Source organism: Symphalangus syndactylus, chromosome 19, assembly GCF_028878055.3.
Source record: "Symphalangus syndactylus isolate Jambi chromosome 19, NHGRI_mSymSyn1-v2.1_pri, whole genome shotgun sequence".
In the NCBI taxonomy this organism is placed as follows: Eukaryota; Metazoa; Chordata; class Mammalia; order Primates; family Hylobatidae; genus Symphalangus; species Symphalangus syndactylus.
In genome coordinates this window covers 70,791,729-70,806,444 of record NC_072434.2, presented here as the reverse complement: position 1 = coordinate 70,806,444, position 14,716 = coordinate 70,791,729, and the positions used below count along the sequence as shown (strand labels likewise).

The 14,716-nt window shown below is 40.5% G+C and overlaps 1 protein-coding gene across 9 annotated transcripts in view; it reads left to right on the top strand.

The window, feature by feature from the left end:
* The window catches only part of LIN9 (lin-9 DREAM MuvB core complex component), a 91,113-nt gene that overhangs the window by 51,960 nt on the left and 24,437 nt on the right, over positions 1 to 14,716 (top strand). For 8 of the 9 annotated variants that reach the window (XM_055234096.1, XM_055234095.2, XM_055234094.2 and 5 more), the window contains one exon: positions 7,862 to 7,942. The exons of the other annotated variant lie outside the window; for it this stretch is intronic. In XM_055234096.1, coding sequence (XP_055090071.1) covers positions 7,862 to 7,942 — 81 coding nt within the window. The remainder of the gene's footprint in view (positions 1 to 7,861; positions 7,943 to 14,716) is intronic. 9 annotated transcript variants of the gene reach the window in all.

Below are 14,716 nucleotides of genomic sequence, written 5' to 3'. Positions count from 1 at the left end.
CCACGCCCAGCTAATTTTTTTGTATTTTTATTAGAGACGGGGTTTCACCATGTTAGCCAGGATGGTCTTTATCTCCTGACCTTGTGATCTGCCCGCCTCGGCCTCCCAAAGTGCTGGGATTACAGGTGTGAGCCACCGCGCCCAGCCATAATGTCCCTTTTTATTCCTGACACCTTTTCTTGCTCTGGAGTCAGCTTTGTCTGAAAGTGATATAACTGCTCCTGCTTTCTTTTGATTAGTGTTAGCATGGCATATTCTTATATTCTTTATCCATTTACTTTTTTTTTTTTTTTTTTTTGAGACAAAGTCTTGCTCTGTCGCCCAGGCAGCCTCTGCCTCCTGGGTTCAAATGATTCTCATGCCTCAGCCTCCCGAGTAGCTAGGATTACATGCGTGCTCCACCACATCTGGCTAATATTTGTATTTTTAGTCGAGACAGGTTTTCACCATGTTGGCCAGGCTGGTCTGGAACTCCTGACCACAAGAAATCTGCCTGCCTCAGCCTCCCAAAGTGCTGGAATTATAAGTGTCAGCCACCGAGACTAGCTATGTTTTTGTTTTTTTTGTTTTTGGTTTTTTTTTTTGAGAACAGGGTCTCCCTCTGTAGCCTAGGCTGGAGTGCGGTGGCTCACTACAGCCCCAACCTCCTGGGCTTAAGCAATCCTCCCACCTCAGCCTCCCAAGTAGCTGGGACTACAGGCACAAGACACCACGCCTGCTAATTTTTGTATTTTTTGTATAGACATGGGGTGTCAGTGTACCCCAGGCTGGTCTTGAACTCCTTGGCTCAAGCAATGGGATCCACCTCGGCCTCCCAAAGTACTGGGATTATAGGCGTGAGCCACCACATCTGGCCTTCATCCATTTACTTTTAATCTATCTGTGTCTTTATGTTTAAAGTAGATTTCAAAGTGATTATTGATATAGTTGGATTATCATATAGTAATAAATATCATATTTATTACTATGTTCTATTTGTTGCTCATATTCTTTATTTCTGTTTTTATATTCCACTCTTTTTTTGCGTTTTATGGTTTACGTAATTCTATTTTTCTCTGCTTTCTTAGCATATAGATTATACTTTTTTTCTTTTAGCTTTCTTTAATGGTTGCCCTAGAATTTACATTATATACTTTTACAACTAATCCATATCCACTTTCAAATGACACTGTACAGCTTCATGGGTAGTACCAGTACCTGATAATAACAAAATAATCCTAATTCATCCCTTCTTTCCTTTGTATCATTGCTGTCATTATTTTATTTATACCTAAGCATGCATAAGCATATATACACATAATCATATATAATCAAATATGCTGTTGCTGTTATTATTTTGAACAAACTGTTATCTGTTGGAACAATTAGGAATAAGGAAAATAAAAGTTTGTATTTTACCTTCAACATATTCTTTCTTTGATACACTTCCTTTATTTATATCTGAGTTTCTGACATGTATCATTTTCTTTTTCTTTAAAGAACATCATTTAACATTTCTGGCTGGGTGTGGTGGCTCACGCCTGTGATCCTGGCACTTTGGGAGGCTGAGGTGGGTAGATCACTGAGGTCAGGAGTTCGAGACCAACCCGGCCAACATGGTGAAACCCCGTCTCTACTAAAAATACAAAAATTAGCTGGGCGTGGTGGTGCTTATAGTCCCAGCTACTTGGGAGGCTGAGGCACGAGAATCGCTTCGACCTGGGAGGTGGAGGTTGTAGGGAGCCAAAATCTCTCCGTTGCACTCCAGCCTGGGCAACAGAGCAAAATTCTATCTCAAAAAAAAAAAAAAAAGAAAAAAATCATTTCTTACAAGGCAGTCCTACTGGTGACAGATTTTCTCAAGTTTTTTTCTCTGAGAAAGTATTTTTCTTTCACTTAAAAAAAATTTTATTTTATTGGCCGGGCATGGTGGCTCATGCCTGTAATCTCAGTACTTTGGGAGGCCAGGCGGGCGGATCACAAGGTCAGGAGATCCAGACCATCTTGGCTAACATGGTGAAACCCCGTCTCTACTAAAAATACAAAAAATTAGCCGGGCGTGGTGGCGGGCGCCTGTAGTCCCAGCTACTCGGGAGGCTGAGGCAGGAGACTGGCATGAACCTGGGAGGCGGAGCTTGCAGTGAGCCACAATCGCACCACTGCACTCCAGCCTGGGTGACAGAGCGAGACTCTGTCTCAAAAAAAAAAAAAAAAAAATTATTTATTTTATTTATTATTGTAGAGATAAGCTCTAGCTGTGTTTCTCAGGCTGCTCCACAACTCCTGGGCTTAAGCAGTCCTCCCTCTTGGCCTTCCAAAGTGCTGAGATTACAGGCGTGAGCTATGATGCCCAGTCCTGTTTTACTTTTGAACGATAATTTCATAGGGTGCAGAGGTTTAGATTGCCAGATTTTTTTTTCTCAACACAGGATATTTCACTCCAGTCTCCTCTTGCTTGCCTGGTTTCTAAGAAGTCAGATGAAATTCTTATCTTTGCTCCTCTATCGGTGAAGTGTTTTCTTTCAGGATTTTTTTTTCCTGTTTTTTAGTATGTAGAGATGGAGTTTTGCCATGTTGCCCAGGCTGGTCTCGAACTGCTAGGGTCAAGCAGTCTGCCCGCCTCAGCCTCCCAAAGTGCTGGGATTAGAGGTGTGAGCCACCATAGCCGGACCAGAATTTTTCTTTATCTTGGATTTTCTGTAGTTTTAATATGATATGTGTAAATCTAGAGGTTTTTGTGGTGTTTTTTCTGCTTGGTATTCTCTGAGATTCTTAGATCTTTGGTTTGGTATTTGACATTAAATTGGGGAAATTCTCATTCGTTATATTTCAGATAGTTCTTCCTTTTTTTCTCTCTTTGCTCTCCTTCTTGTATTTCCATTAATGCATAAGTTATACCTTTTGTAGTTGTCCCACAATCCTTGAACATTCTGTGCTGATTTTTTCAGTCTTTGTTCTCTTTGTTTTTTAGTTTTGGAAGTTCCTATTAATATATCCTCTTCTGAGATAACTGTTGTGGCAGAAAAAAAAAGAAAAATAAATAATATATCCTCAAGCTTTAGAAATTTTCATCTCTCTGCTTGCATTGCCCATCTGTTCTTGCATGCTATTTTATCCATTAGAGGCCTTAGCTTATTACTCATAGTTCTTTCAAATTTCAACATCCCTGCCATATCTAAGGCTGGTTTTTATGCTTGCTTTGTCTCTTCAAACTACGTTTTTTGCCTTCTGGCATACCTTGTACTTTTTTCTTAATTGCCAAACATGATGTACTATGTAAAAGGAACTGTGTCAGCCTGAGCCTCTGGACTGTGAACTTCACAAATGCACCTCAGTTTTTCCTCCTCTTAGGTGGAACAGGGTGGCTAGAGTGGGCTGGGGTTGGGTTTTTCTCTTCCCCCAGGTCAGTTAGCCTCTGATAAAACCCTAGCATGTTAGCTTCTGGTTAAATAGTTTTTCCTGAGGGTAGGCCTTGCTAAGAACAGAATGCTCTATCTTAATTCAAAATTGTTAGTTTTCCTTCCCCTTGCAGGAAGCAAGAGGGGGTATTTCTGCAGTATTCACTAAGAACCAGATTAAGCCCCTGGAAGTAAAACTCACCAAGTATGCTTTTCAAAAAACCCTCCTAACTGGGTCCCGTAGAGTAAATGCTTAATTTAAGGTCAGACTTTCCCACACCTACCACATAAATTACAGTTCAGTTTTTCCTACCCCAGCACTGGTTCCTAGAGGTTTTTGCTCATGGGTTTCTGCTCCAGTAATTGTGATTCTACATATTTGCCTTTCATTCTTTCCAATTTTGTGGACAGTTTGCCTTGGCCCTCAATTTTCTTAGAGATCTAAGAAGTGTTGTTGATTTTTTTTTTTTTTTTTTTTTTAGATGGAGGCTTGCTCTGTCGCCTGGGCAAGAGTGTAGTGGCACGATCTCAGCTCACTGCAAGCTCCACCTCCCGGGTTCATGCCATTCTTCTGCCTCAGCGTCCCGAGTAGCTGGGACTACAGGCGCCTGCCACTACGCCTAGCTATTTGTTGTATTTTTAGTAGAGACGGGGTTTCACCGTCTTAGCCAGGATGGTCTTGATCTCCTGACCTCGTGATCCACCCGTCTCAGCCTCCCAAAGTGCTAGGATTACAGGCGTGAGCCACCGCGCCCGGCCAAGTGTCATTGATTTTTTTTAAGTATGTTCAGCTTTTTACCTGGTGTTAGGATGGAGTAGCACCTTCCAAGCTTCTTATATCCCAGACTGTAAACTGAAAGTCTGTGTATTTGATTTTAGTTCTTAATTTAAAATTTATAATCTATATGTAAAGCCTAGTTAAAATACTACTTCCACTATTATTTTAAGATATTTAAGAGGTAAAAATAAAAGTTATTTTATGTCCTTACCTTTTATATTATGTGAGGTTTTATAAAACTCTCAGTTTTGCTCTTAAGTGAAGTTGATATTTTGATTTTTTTGCTGTTCCAAATATATTTTTTCTTATGACAAAATAAACATTAAAAATGTTTCACCGCCAGGCACAGCGGCTCACACCTGCAATCCCAGCACTTTGGGTGGCCAAGCTGGGAGGATTGGAAGTCTAGGAGTTGAAGACAAGCCTGGGCAACATAGACAAGGATTGAGTCTAGGAGTTGAAGACAAGCCTGGGCAACATAGTGAGACCCCATCTGTACAAAAAATACAAAAATTAGCCCGGTGTAGTGGTACGTCCCTGTAGTCCCAACTGCTTGGGAGTCTGAGGTGGGAAGATCACTTGAGCCCAGGAGGTTGAGGCTGCATTGAGCCATGATCATGCTACTGCACTCAGCCTGGGTAGCTATAAGCTACCACACCCGGCCTTATTCTTTCTTTCTTTCTTTCTTTCTTTTCTTTTTTGAAACAGAATCTTACTCTGTTGCCCAGGCTGGAGTGCAGTGGCGTGATCTCAGCTCATTGCAGACTCCGCTTCCTGGGTTCATGCGATTCTCCTGCCTCAGCCTCCTGAGAAGCTGGGATTACAGGCACCTGCCATCACGCTGGCTAAATTTTGTATTTTTAGTAGAGATGGGGTTTCACCATGTTGGCCAGGTTGGTCTCAAACTCCTGACCTCAGGTGATCCACCCACCTTGGCCTCCCAAAGTGCTGGGATTACAGGCGTGAGCCACTGCGCCTGGCCCTTATTATTTATTTCTAAGAGATAACCCTTTTTTTGGCCAGGCATGGTGGCTTATGCCTGTATGTAATCCCAGCACTTTGGGAGGCTGAGGCTAATGGATCACCTGAGGTCAGGAAGTTCAAGACCAGCCTGGCCAACATGGTAAAACCTCATCTTTACTAAAAATACAAAAATTATCCACGCGTGGTGGTGCGAGCCTGTAGTCCCAGCTACTCGGAAGCCTGAGACATGAGGATTGCTTGAACCTGGGAGGTGAAGCCAAGATCATGCAGCTGCGTTCTAGCCTGGGCGACAGAGCAAGATTCCGTCTCCAAAAAAAAAGAGAGATAAATTTTTTTTTCTTTCTTTCTCTCTTTTTTTTTTTTTTTTTTTTTTTTGAGACAGGGTTTCAGTCACCTTGTCACCCAGGCTGAGTGTAGTGGCATGATCACAGATCACTGCAGCCTCAAACCCCTGGGCTCAAGCAATCCTCCCACATAAGCCTCCTGAGTAGCTGGGACTACAGGTGGGTGCCACCACACCTGGCTAATTTTTTACTTTTTCATAGAGACGGGGTCTTGCTGTGTTGCCCAGGCTGATCTCAAACTCCGGGACTCAAGTGATCCTCCCACCTCTGCCTCCCAAAGTCCTGGGATTATAGGTGTGAGCCACTGTGCCCAGCTGGGATTTCTTTTTTGAGAGGGTGTTTCACTCTTGTCCCCCAGGCTGGAGTTCAGTGGCACCATCTTGCTCACTGCAACCTCTGCCTCCCAGGTTCAAGCGATTCTCCTGCCTCAGCCTCCGGAGTAGCTGGAACTACAGGTGTCCACCACCACGCACTGCTAATTTTTGTATTTTTAGTAGAGATGGGGTTTTACCATGTTGGCCAGGTTGGTCTCAAACTCCTGACCTCAGGTGATCCACCCGCCTCCCAAAGTGCTGGGATTATAGGTGTGAGCTACCACACCTGGCCTAGATTTCTTTTTTTTAAGAAACAACTACGATATCATTATTACATCTATAAAAATTTAAATGTCAATATCAAATATCCAATTGGTATTCAGATCTTTCAGTTGTTTTTTAAATGTTGAGTGCCTTTTTTCTCCATGCAACTTATTGAAGAAACTGGATTATTTATCCATACAGTCTCCCACAGTCTTGATTTTTTGACTAAATCCTTGTGGGATTATTTAACCTGTTCTTTGTATCTTGTGTAAATTGAAAATTATTTCTAGAGGTTTGAGTAGATTTAGGTTTTTTGGTTGGCTGATTATTTGTTATTATGTGACTACTTTTACAGGTGGTTTTGTGTTCTTTTGATAGGAGGCCCTTTCTTTCTTTCTTTATTTATTTATTTATTTATTTATTTATTTATTTATTATGAGATGGGTTCTTGCTCTGTTGCCCAGGCTGGAGTGCAGTGGCATGATTTCGGCCCACTGCATCGTCCACCTACCTGGCTCAAGAAGTTCTCCCACCTCAGCCTCCTGAGTAACTGGGACTACAGATGCAAGCCACCAAACCCAGCTAATTTCATTTATTTTTTGTGGAGATGAGATCTCAAACTCCTGGACTCATGATCCCAGCTACTTGGGAAGCTGAGGCTGGTCACAAACTCTTGGGCTCAAGTGATCTTCCCGCCTTGGCCTCCCGAAGTACTGGGATTACAGGTGTGAGCCACTGCATCTCTGACCTAATTATTTTTTAATGTTAGCTGCCATCGATTATCAATGCTTAGATCCATTCATTCAATAAGATTTCAGAATTGCTCTCACTCTGTCATTTCTTCTTCCTAAGTATCATTGTAAACTCATGGATTTTAACATTTGGCTTTAGTTCATTACAGTTATTGTTCTTACTAGTCTACAAATTGCCCTATTTTGGACCAGTGAAAGCTTCTTCAGATTGACTCCTTAGTCCTTTTGACATGTCCTAGTTACAATGGATTTTTAAAATAATATTTGCTTGTCAGTTTAATCAGATATATAAAATACAGTGCTATGAGGCTAAGTGTGGTGACTCATGTCTGTAATCCCAGCACTTTGGGAGGCCAAGGTGGGCAGATCACTTGAGGTCAGGAGTTCAAGACCAGCCTGGCCAGCATGGTGAAACCCCATCTCTACTAAAAATACAAAAATGGCTGGGTGCCCTGGCTCACGCCTGTAATCCCAGCACTTTGGGAGGCCAAGGTGAATGGATCATCTGAGGTCAGGAGTTCAAGACCAGCCTGGCCAACATGGCAAAACTCCATCTCTACCAAAGATACAAAAATTAGTCGGGCATGGTGGCGGGTGCCTGTAATCCCAGCCACTCGGGAGGCTGAGGCAGGAGAATTGCTTGAGCCTGGGAGGCGGAGGTTGCAGTGAGCCAAGATCACGCCATTACACTGCAGCCTAGGCAGTAGAGCAAGACTCCATCTCCAAAAAACAAAAAAAAAATTACAAAAATTAGCCAGGCGTGGTTGCGTGTACCTGTAATCCCTGCTACTCGGGAGGCTGAGTTGAGAATTGCTTGAACTGGGAGGCAGAGGTTGCAGCGAGCCAAGACTGTGTCACTGCACTCCAGCCTGGGTGACAGAGTGAGACTCTGTCTCAGAAAAAAAAAAAAAACAATGCTATGCTATATATATATGTTGAAACACTAAAATCTATTGCTGAAATATCTTACTAAAAAATTGGAAATTTAATGTCTAACCAATATACCTAAATGCCTGTTTATTCTAAAATATTTCTTCTTTGTCTGTAGACCAGATTATCAAAAATTCTCATGATTAAAAAGGAACATATCAAGAAATTAAGGGAAATGAACACAGAAGCAGAAAAATTGGTAAGAATTTGTTTCTCTTTTTTTTTTCTTCATTTGTTTGTCTAATTTTAAAATGGTGAGACCATCATCTATATCTAATGATTTAAAAATATCTATGGGAGGAAACCTTCAGATAAATATTATTTTTAAATCCTCATTTGCATGAGGTCCACACCTGTAGCCCACCTTCTTGGGAGGCTGAAGCAAAAGGATTGCTTAAGTCTAGAGTCAGAGACTGCAGTGAGCTATAGATTCTACCACTACAGTCTAGCCTGGGTGATAGCGGGACCCTATCTCAGTAAATGAATGAATACAAGAATAAATACATACATACATACATACATACATACATACAAAAGTAAATCTTCATTGCTGTCACTATCTCTTGTTACACAGAACATATGCTAAGTAAACTGGAAATGCATTGCCCCAGACCTCATTATGCTATTGGCTGTACAGTTGAATAGGATTAATGGGTATATTAGGTTCTTTCAACAGTTTGCATGAGTCTAGAATTGCTCAGACAGATACCTGTGACCAAGGAAGTTGTAATGGCAGGTTATAAAAAATGTTTCAGAATAAGTAAGTCAGGAAATATCTATGTTGTCATCTTTGGGTTATCTTGACAACGTTTATATCCTAATTTATTAATCTAATGAGTTCAAAAAATGAGAGCCAATTTTATTCATAAGATAATTACCAGAAGTCTTTTTTTTTTTTCTGAGACGGAGTTTTGCTCATCACCCAGGCTGGAGTGCAATGGTGCAATCTTGGCTCACTGCAACCTCCGCCTCCCGGGTTCAAGCGATTCGCCTGCCTCAGCCTCCCAAGTAGCTAGGATTACAGGCGCACACCACCACGACCAGCTAATTTTTTGTATTTTTAGTAGAGACGGGGTTTCGCCATGTTGGCCAGGCTGATCTGGAACTCCTGACCTCAGGTGATCCACCCACCTCAGGATTACAGGTGTGAGCCACGGCACTCGGCCAGCCACAGCACCCGGCCCAGAGTTTTTTAAAAAGCTGTTTATGTGGACACTATTCACTAAGAAAGTCTTTGAATTGTAATGAAATTCACATCTTGCTTAAGGATATGTAGGATGGCAAATAGGTTTTATCTCGTACTATCTCCAGTTTATTGAAAATGACTGTATAGAAGTCTGAAAGGGAGGGCTCAGTGACTGTGCTCGGGGGCAAAGTGCTGTGACTGATGATCAGTGTCTGTCATAAGTGCAGGAATGGGAGTAGTAGCACTGGGAATCTCTGAAATGAAAAGTTGTAAGCATATAGGTGTGGATACAGTTGGGTATCTACAGCTGCAAAAGTAGATACCTAAGTGAATAAAGAACAATCCTCTTTTAGGATTATAGAATTTTTTTTATCTTAAAATTACTGAATTTTTAAGACCAAAAATGTCAGGTGATTTCAGTGTAACATCATACTGCTCTCTTTAGCAGTACAGGTGTTAAAACTTGGGTTTATTTCCCAGTTTAACTCATTTAAGCGTAATATGAAATTAGTATTATCAGATACACAAGCCATCCGAAAATGAAAAGGATTAGCTATAGCATATTGCCATTACATATCTTAAACATAGAAATGTATGTGCGTGCTTCTTTCCTACTGGACTCTAATTCTTGGTTTCCATCAGTTCTACTTCTGCCCTTTATATTCTATGCCTTTTCAGTGCTCCTCCACCCCCACTTATGTTTTTCTCTGGTCACTTTATCATCTCTTCTATCTTTATGTATAAATGAATTATTTCCCTTTAATATCACTAGTTAGGACTGTTTTATTCTAAGTTCCATGCTTTAAAGCACTGGGCTTGCCTTTGCCCAGTTAATCTTACCTGCTTTCAAATAGAGACCTATTTCGGGTTGATTTGCAAACCAAGGAGATGCAGCCTTCAGTGTAAAATGAATTTGTATTCCCAGAGACCGTTTTGATGTTGGCTTGGCTTCTTAGCATATGAGAACTCTGTAGAAGTAATCTAGTTGGCTTGATATGTTTGATTATTTGTTTTATTTATGTAAAAATAGTTTCCCTATAAAAATTCAAATATTATGAAATGATTTAATGAGTCAAACTGTAGTTCTTTATAATGCCTTCTCCATAAATAGTATTAAGTTAGCATATGTTATAAATATGTTTATTTATATGTTTACCATATGGATTTCTTTTTCTGTGCATATACTAAAAATTATTTTCATACAAAATGGAATTAAATTATGATATATTGGCTTATCTTTTAAAATGATTGTATTGTACCATAATTTAAACAACTTCCTGTTAACAGATATTTGTGTTATTTCCATCATTTTATTAATATAGTGCTAATATTTTTGTGCATTTGTTTGTGTCTATCTGTAGGATAAATTTTAGAAAGTAAAATGAAAGATTTAATGAAACAGTTTAAAGATGGTAGGCTGAACATATTTTTTCATATCCTTTATAATTGCACATAGAATATGAAGTACAAAAAGAAGTAAACAGAAAAAATGAAGCAGTCTGCTTAACAATGTCTATGAGATTTTGAAATTTTTCCTGGCATGTTTTTAGATGAAACAGAAACCTTGGCTACAAGAGGCCCTAGATCCAGAGTTGGCAAATATGATGAAGTGCAGAAGTGAGATTAGTATTTTAAAAGGCAATTAATTCAAGGTCTTTCTCCTTGTTCCCCTTCTTCATCTCAGTGACAGAACTCAAACGTGGCATTTACTCAAGTTAAAAGGAGAGAAAGAAGCACTTCTCTAAAGAATTTGAATGTACTATTTGGGGAAAGTTAAGGTTTTTTTCTGCTTTTGGTAAGAGTAGACTAGGTAATTTGGATTAACCTTCCTGCTGTGAATAACTGTTTCCTCTGGAATAAAATATTAAAATAACCTGCTTGAAGAACACTGGAGCATTAATAAGGCATTAAGGAGGCCAGGTGCAGTGGCTCATACCTGTAATCCCAGCACTTTGGGAGGCCGAGGCAAGTGGATCACTTGAGGTCACGAGTTCAAGACAAGCCTGGCCAACCAACATGGCAAAACCGTATCTCTACTGAAAATAAAAAAATTAGCTGGGTGTGATAGCATACACCTGTAATCCCAGCTACTTGGTAGGCTGAGGCAGGAGAGTCGCTTGAACCCACAAAGAGACGTTGCAGTGAGCCAAGATCGTGCCACTGTACTCTAGCCTGGGCAACAGAGTGAGACTCTGTCTCGAAAAAAAAAAAAAAGAAAGAAAGAAAGAAAGAAAGAAAATAAACAACAACAAGGCATTAAGGAATTATAGGATCTGAGAAAAGAAGGAAAGAAGTAAGGGGGAACCTGATGTTCAGGGTTGCTTTTTCCTTGGGGGCTTCTGCAAGTTCCAGAAAAGGTAGCTGAGAAGCTAAGTGGCATTCTTGAAAGGCTTAAATGGGTTGGAGGCCAAAATTAGAGTCCAGAGACCCACCGAGGGTTGGGGGAAGTTGGCAAACTTTAAGTCCTCTTTGGAGGACTATAGCATTTTTATAGGCCTCAAATTATTTCTATAAATTTTTATATATAGTATCTAAAACTCAATTTAAATTCAAGACACAATAGGAGACACAATAATCCTAAGCCAAAAAGAAAATCAACTGTAGACAGTAGGCAGACTCCAGACAATGGAGTTTTTAGAAATATATTTTAAATGTTTAATTTGTTAAAAGAGATGAGACAAAATTGAGAATTTTAGAAGAGAACTGGAAACAACAATAAAAAAGACCAAATGAAAACTATAAACTCTAGCAGTCAAAATTAAGAACTCGGTGGATACAACCACAGCAGATTAGAAACAGCTAAAGAGAGAGCTAGTAATTTAAAATAGATCAGAAGAAAATATCCCAAATGAAACATGAAGATAAAAATGAGTGGAAAATATAGAAGAGACGATAAATAGGGAATACAGTGAGGAAGGTCTAATATGTAATGGAACAGCAGAAGGAGAAAGAAAGAATGGGACAAAAGCAGTATTTTAAAAGATAATGACTAAAGGCATTCCAAAACCATCAAAAGGCAACAAGCCACAGATAAATTCCTATCAACCCCAACAAGGTAAGTAAAATGATAGTGACTTTTAGACACATTATCTTCTTTTTTTTTTTTTTTTTTTTTTGACAGTCTTGCTCTGTCGCCCAGGCTGGAGTGCAGTGGCGCAATCTCGGCTCACTGCAAGCTCCGCCTCCCAGATTCACGCCATTCTGCTGCCTTAGCCTCCCAAGTAGCTGGGACTACTGGTGCCCACCACCACGCCTGGCTGATTTTTTATATATTTTTTTTTAGTAGAGACGGGGTTTCACCAGGTGCCAGGATGGTCTCGATCTCCTGACCTCGTGAGATCAGGAAACCTTGTGGATGCCTCGGCCTCCCAAAGTGCTGGGATTACAGGCGTGAGCCACTGCGCCCGACCTAAACACATTATCTTAAAACTGCTGAAACTAAACTCAAAGTGAAAAAATATTAGAGTACCCAGGGCAGGATGGGAGTGGGGAGTATGTACAAACGAGCGGCCAACAGTTTGAGAGCTACCATCTCCACAGAAACAATAGAAGACAGAAGATAATGGAACGACATCTTCACAGGGCTGAAACAAAATAACTACCAACCTAGATTTCCATAACCAGTGAAAATGCCTTCAAGGATAAACTTAATACAAGGACAGTTGTAGACAAATTTATGGACTTTCTTACCAGAATACCTACATTAAAGGAAATACTAAAGTTTTTGTTTAAGCAGAAGAAAAAACTTGAAGTTTGTAAAAGAAACATGAAGATTCAGGGAATGAAGAAACAACAAAAAGGGTAAATATGTGGATTAATCTAAGTGACACATTAAATAATTTTTGTGGCACTTAAAGTATAGAGAGAATTAAAATACACTACATTGTCTGTTGGTCAGGGTAGGGGTGTATATACATATAGGCCTAGATAAATCAAAGATGGATGACATTTTAATCTCTAAGGAACCTATTAAAATAATAGTAAAAGGTGAATATTTATCAAGCTAATTAGGGGGAAGTAGGTGGGAAATGGAACAATAAAAATGTTTAATTGGGACTGGGTATAATGGCTCATGCTATTGGATTGCTTGAGGCCAGGAGTTTGAGACTAGCCTGGCCAACATAGCCAAACCCCGTTTCTACTAAAAATACAAAAATTAGCCGGGCGTGATGGCACACGCCTATAATCCTAGCTACGCAGGAGGCTGAGGCAGGAGAATCACTTGAACCCAGGAAGCAGAGGTTGCAGTGAGAGCCAAGACCACACCACTGCACTCCAGCCTGGGCAACAGAGCAAGACTGAGTCTCAAAAAAAAAAAAAAATTGTTTTTTAGAAAAATTAGCCAGGCATGGTATAGTTCCAGCTACTCAGGAGACTGATGGGGGAGGATTGCTTGAGCCCAGAAGTTTGAGGCTGTGGTGAGCTAGGATGGTACCACTGAACTCCAGTCTGGGTGACAGTGAGATCCTATTTCTTGGGGGAAAAAAAAAAAATGACGAGTATGTGACTGGCAGAACTAAGAAACTTTGACAAAACACTGTATTGGTGAGGATATGGACAAGTAGGCATTCTTACACATAAATTAGTACATCTTTTATGAAGGGTGTACAGGGTCTCAGAAAATGATACCCCAAAATGAAGGCCTCAGAAGCAGCTCTCTCTGACCTTTTTCTGCCCACCTATCTTTGATCTCTCATTTTCTTCTGAGGCTAACCATAGAAACCAGAATCCCTCTTCCCCAGAGCAGGTCATAGAAACCAGAATTCCTTTTCCCAGAAGCCAGCTTTATATAAAACCTGAGAATATTACTCCAGCTTGCCCGTCACCTTTCTGTGTAAAAATTGGTCATAAAGAAATGATTTGACCTACTTTGACTACAGGTCATAAGACCCCCATTCCAGACAGGATTCTGCCTCATACCCGTAGAAAGGATTGCTGCAGAGACAGGCCAAGAGAAATCTAGACAGGCCTTACTGGATTTCCCTACTTTGTCTGTTAGCATTAGATCATACCCTGTTTGTCCAATCATATTTCTTTTTTGTTTTTTCTCTTTTTTTTTTTTGGAGACAAGAGTCTTACTCTGTTGCCTAGGCTGGAGTGCAGTGGTGCAACCTTGGCTCACTGCAACCTCCGCCTCCTGGGCTCAAGCAATTCTTATGCCTCAGCCTCCTGTGTCCAATCATATTTCTATACCACTGTCCATATGCTTTGTGAACCTAAGCACAAAAAATGACAGTTTATTTTGTATTCTTCATTCTGAAGACTCTGGCGTCACATAAAATTATAACCAAATAAATGTGTATGCCTTTTTTCCTATTAATCTCTCTTTTGTCAGTGATTTTCAGTGAGCCTTCGGAGGGTAAAGGGGAGGTCCCTCTGGCCTCTACAGGTGCTTTGGCAATACCTATGAAGATTTAAAATGCTCAAGTCCTTTGATTTAGCAGTTGCACTCCTGGAAACTTCTACACTTATGTTTGCCTTTGTCCAAAATGACTGCATGTTCATTGCAGCATGTTTGCAAGATCTGAAGGTTAGAAACAACCTGAATGTTCATCAAGAAGGAGCTAGTTTGGGAGATTAAGGTAGGAAGATTGCCTGGGGCCAGGAGTTCAAGACCAGCCTGGGCAACATAGTGAGACCCTGTCTCTACAAAAATGTTTAGGAAGTTAGCCAAGCACAGTTCTGGATGCCTGTAGTCCCAGCTACTCAGGAGACCGAAGCAGGAGGATTGCCAGAGTTTGAGGCTGCAGTGAGCTATGATCATACCACTGTACTCCAGCTTGGGCA